At 35.9% G+C, this 5216-nt stretch overlaps 1 protein-coding gene across 1 annotated transcript; it reads left to right on the top strand.

Moving 5' to 3' along the window:
* LOC144972265 (major facilitator superfamily domain-containing protein 6-like protein B) lies at positions 1-3780 on the top strand. Its single transcript, XM_078913325.1, has 3 exons — positions 1-68; positions 641-1539; positions 2042-3780. The coding sequence occupies exons 2-3, from the start codon at positions 796-798 to the stop codon at positions 3164-3166; spliced, it is 1869 nt and encodes a 622-aa protein (XP_078769451.1). The 5' UTR covers positions 1-68; positions 641-795; the 3' UTR covers positions 3167-3780.
* Positions 3781-5216: the final 1436 nt, after the last annotated feature.

Consider the following 5216-nt stretch of genomic DNA (forward strand, 5'->3'; position numbering starts at 1 on the left):
AGAGAGTAGGCGAATGACATCAACAGAACAGTGGTAACAGGTTCTTCGTCAGTTGGTTTGAGTGTTTTGTAAGTCAAATATAAGTTTTTTAAAAATAGTCCTGTGAACTATTGTCGCATTCATATATTTTGCAAATATGATAATCATTGCACCCTTCATATACTTTCCTACATTACTTTCATAAATATAAGAAAGTTGATCGAAAACCCAAAGTAAAGCTTGTCACCGGTCTTCTGCAATGGCAATGGTGCTGAAGTAATCTGGTTTAGATTAAAATTAAACTAAAACTTCAGCTCCATCATGTCATCGGCTGTTTGAGATGGCACCGAGGTGACTGAAAGTTTTCTTCTAACTTTAGCAGTCGCACTCACACTCCATTCAACTCTCACAGTCATCTCCATTATTTATGGAACTTTGCTCTTGGCATATATAAATTATAAATATGTGGTTATTTATTTGTTTAGGTTAAAAAATAATTTAAAAAAAATTGAAAATAAAAGAAAAAGAACGAGCACCATAAAATTTAATTAAATGATGTTAATTTAAATCAAATTATTTCATCAAATATTAATGCTATTGATATCTAAGAACATTGATTTCTCTGCATTGCAAGTTTTGTGTTTTTCATTGTCTCCTACAGGTTCTTCCATCCAGAATTTGAAGAAATAACGTTGTGCTACATGACAAGAATTCATTAAAATAATCTAGTTTGAATCTATAGAAGTCTTTAAAATTTGAGAGACATCACTGAAAATAAGAATATATATTTGACATTCGACAGTACATCAAAAGAAGATGCGTAGAGGCTACGAGAGTGTGAACATTTCAAGGGCAGCTACTCTTACCAATCTTTTCTACTTGTTCTTCCATGGTGGAAAGTCAGCTTTGGTCCCCTTCATTACTCTTTTCTTTCGTCTGATTGGCCTTACAGCTTTAGAGGCAGGATGCATCATTGCGGCCAAGACCATCACTGGATTAGTATGGGCCCCTCTATGGGCCAGATGTGCCTCTGCCTTCAATCGCCAACGAGTCATTCTCATGTTTTCGTTATTTATGTTGATGGTGACCAATCTGGTATTCCCAGCCTTATACACCCAACTGGCAAAACCAGATCACTGTGGTGGAGTGTCTGAGGTAGAAAACACATCCTTGGGCAACACCTTGGCATCAACGCTGCCTCAACCATCGTTTACCACTTCCTTCCCAATGTCTAAAAACATGACACAATCAACAAAGATGACGCTGACCTCTGCAGTAGCCTCCACCACTACCACATCTCAAACCACAGAGGGGAGCCAGGCAAAAACAGAAAAACAAACAACAACCGAATCTTCTGCAGATGCAGATTATGATACAGTTGTCCAAGTATTTGCTGGGTTCGGTCTGACTCCTGAAGCCATTCTGTCATCAAACATGACTGCCCACCAACTGCTTGAACATATAAAGGAAAAGGCACCGGATATGGAAATCTCTGAAGATCTCCTTCAGAGTTTTCTTGATTTACTCAAGAAAAAGGAGTCAGGCAAGAAGAATACGAAGGTAAGTATATCGTATGTTTTCCAAGTTTTTATTTCGTAACTGGGTCGATCACTCTTGTTGTGTCTTCTATCAGCCTGTGTCAGTGTCAGTTTTCCCTTTGCATGTTTTTTCATGTCCTTTTCTTGGAATGAGATTACTAGGTTTTGGCTAACCATGGCTGAGGTCCATAGCCAAAAAAGGAAACAGTCAAATACAGTTGTGGTTATGGTATGTATTTGTGAAACTTTGAGTATTTATCCCTTTTCACTGGGATTCTGTGCCAGTGTCAGGATTTGACCATTAGGTGAACCCAGACATTTGTTTCCTGTTTGAACTATACCTTCTATTTTTATTTTTCAAATGTGCTTATCATTATAAGTGGAGATTTTAAAAAAAATTTCCCATCATTTTACATTTACTGATGCTAAAATTACCTGATAATGTTTCAAATGCTGTAATACTCCTAAAATCAAGCATCACATTATTGATTTTTAATTCACTAATTTTGGCTATTTTCTTTCAGGCCGTGGACAAAAAAGAAAATGAAAGGCGAAAGAGATCCTCCAAGTGGGTGGATGTGGATCAGTTGAGAACCAAACTCCTCTCCATCCAAAACACTCTCCAGACCGACAAGACACTGCTTTGTCTCATCATTCTAGCCATTGTCATCACCGGAGAGATCTTTGCTTCCCCAGTGGAGAAAGTTGCAGATGACTCTTGGTTTGATTTCCTCAATAGAATTGACGACTTGGAGCGCTATGGCCAGCAAAGATTTTGGGGTTCCCTGGCTTTTGTCTTAGTTCCTATCATTGTGACCGTAGCTGTGGACAACACTCCCTGCTTCCTGCCATTCCACATACATCACTTCCTGCTCCACTTCTACATCTTTGCTGTTCTCATGGGTGTGGCTCTTATTATTGCCTGCTGCTATCCCATCCCCCCACCTGCCACGTCCAAATATGTTTCCAAAATTTGTAAAGCCACACACGCCATTTGCTGTGACGGTCGAGGCTTTCTCTTTACCATAACCCTTCTCCTCGCTGGCACAGTCTATGCATCATATCACAACTTCCTGTTTTGGAGAATCCAAGATCTGGGAGGGAAAGAATCCACCATGGGTCTTTGTGTCTCTGCTGCTGCTTTTGCTGAAATTCCAATGCTTATTTTAAGTTCCCGTCTTGTGAAAAGGATCGGAAATTGCTGGACAGTATCTCTGGCTCTTCTCGTCCTCAGTCTTCGTGTAGCAAGCTATTCCGTCATTCCATACCCCTGGGCCATCGTTCCAATTGAATTTAGTCATGGGATTACCCACACTGCTCTGTGGTTAGCCATTCTCAGTTACGATGACTTTAACGTCGGGGCATCTGTCGACAGAAGTATTCGCTCCATCCTGTCGTCATTTTATTTCGGTGTTGGTTTTTCAGCTGGAAGTGTCATCTCTGGCTACCTGTATCAGGAGTATGGATCACAGATTCTTTTTTGGTCGGTCAGTGCTGTGACAGCTGGTTGGATGGTGCTGTTTTCACTGGTACACAAGTGTTTGCCTAGAAAGGAGAAGGTTCGATACATCAAACTTTTACGCAGTGAATCTGACAACTCTGATGATGACGAAGATGATTGGTTGGAAATGGCCTTGAAAGAAAAGTAAAAATGATATTGTCTGCCTTTTTAGATAGGATAACTGTCATGTGTTTATCGATTAAAATATCACTTATGTATGAATTGATTTGCTTTGATTTATGAGTGGAAATACTCATTAATTGAAATATCACTAATGTATGAATGGATTTGCTTTGATTTATGAGTGGAAATACTCATTTATTGAAATATCACTAATGCATGAATGGATTTGCTTTGATTTATGAGTGGAAATACTCATTTATTGAAATATCACTAATGTATGAATGGATTTGCTTTGATTTATGAGTGGAAATACTCATCAATTGAAATATAACTGATGTATATGAATGGATTTGCTTTGATTTATGAGTGGAAATACTCATTTATTGAAATATCACTAATGTATGAATGGATATGCTTCGATTTATGAGTGGAAATACTCATTAATTAAAATCAGGGTTGCCAATTTTTTCTTAAAATTATGGATTTCAAGATATTTTTGAAGCTGCAAAGAACTTGTCTTTCTTTAACACTAATCTCATCATCAACATCATTTTTTAAATTTCAAATGTCTTGCTCCTTTCTTCATTATTTTCATGGCCCTCTCTAGCTCTGTTATTATGAACTAGATGTGTAATGATTATATTTGAATAATAACATTTCACTTTATATATAGATAGCTATGATCATAGTTGCCTGTTGTAACTCTATAAAAATAATACAATTTTTTTCCCCCTCCTGATTTGGCAACGGGTGGTTGATGGGAGCATCACCCTTTATTCATTACCTATGATGTTCGCATTGGTTGTACGATCCATATGATGTCGTTTCTTTTTCTCTTTATAGCTATCCTGCTTCTTGTTTGTGAATTATTTTACAGGGGATATTTTTTTTCTGTAAATCTTCTGCCTGTTGTTTTGGTTATTATGATATTAGCTTATGATATATTAGTTATGATTTGATTTAATTTTTACTATTTTTGTTGATTGCTGTTTTTGTTCAGTTCATATACCAATTGTGTTGGAGAGACCTAATCAACAAACAAAATAAAAAAATTTTTTGGCAACCTTGTTTGATGTCCAATTGTAATTGGCACAAGCATCGGAGGCACAATGACCTTTTATTGTATTTATCTCATATCCATGTGTAGCGTGACATGTGACACTTGCACATTTATAGATTTGGATATGGATCATAGACAACAAGGTTTCTGCTGTAAACAGAAATTAATGAACAATTATGGAATGAATATGAATTAAGAATGAATATATTAGCTTTAATAAAAAAAATAATTAAAAAAAGAAACTGTAACAAGTACGATTTTTGGCTCAAAACCTGCCATCTGAAGAAGGGTACTGAGCCTGAAACATTCCTCTTATTTTCAATTTTGAAGGTGTTATATTTTCAGTTCTCATCAAGACATTAAACAAGCAAACACAAGATTGCAGTGTCATACTCGGGGTGTGGGTTAAATATTGAATGTGAAAGTAAATTTGATTTGCGTAGTTTTTGTCTGATCATATTTATGAATTTAAAACTTTAATTGTTTAGATGTAATCTCATAAGTGCCTCGATATGTGATAATGAAATAAACAAGCATTTTATTTAAAGCAGTGCTCAAAATAACGAATCACGCAAGCTTATATGTGAGTTATAAACATTTTTATCACTGTCATGTCATCAAACTTCGATTTAAACAGCAACAACTTAGCACATGACTTATTCAGTATGTATGTCTTTATATATATATGAGACTATGACAAAAGGTTGGTTTTGTAATGTTTCAACTCAATAAGACAGTAGTATTACATGAATTTGAAGAACTATGCAAGAATTTAGCTTTTATCAGTCGGATGAATGATGAAAACTGCTTTAAAACCCCCAAAAAACGGAAAGTTTGGCATCAAGTGAAATAGTAAGAATAGTTCCTCATGTGGACAAAGTTAAATCTTTTTCAACACTTTGAGAAGCGTATACAAGGTTCTCAGTTTTGGGTATTTTTTCATTATTTAACCATTGAATCATGCTAAATTATAAGAAAAAGTATTCATAAAACTTGATATTGATGTATTTTTGTG

The sequence above is a fragment of the Berghia stephanieae genome, chromosome 5 (genome assembly GCF_034508935.2).
Source record: "Berghia stephanieae isolate SIO BIC M18660-M18661 chromosome 5, UCSD_Bste_1.3, whole genome shotgun sequence".
NCBI classification, from domain to species: Eukaryota; Metazoa; Mollusca; class Gastropoda; order Nudibranchia; family Aeolidiidae; genus Berghia; species Berghia stephanieae.

Excerpts from the sequence above, each read along its gene's own strand:
- LOC144972265 (XM_078913325.1), top strand. The coding sequence starts at position 796 with ATGCGTAGAGGCTACGAGAGTGTGAACATTTCAAGGGCAGCTACTCTT. Across the intron at positions 1,540-2,041 it reads CAGGCAAGAAGAATACGAAG|GCCGTGGACAAAAAAGAAAA; the intron begins GTAAGTATATCG and ends ATTTTCTTTCAG.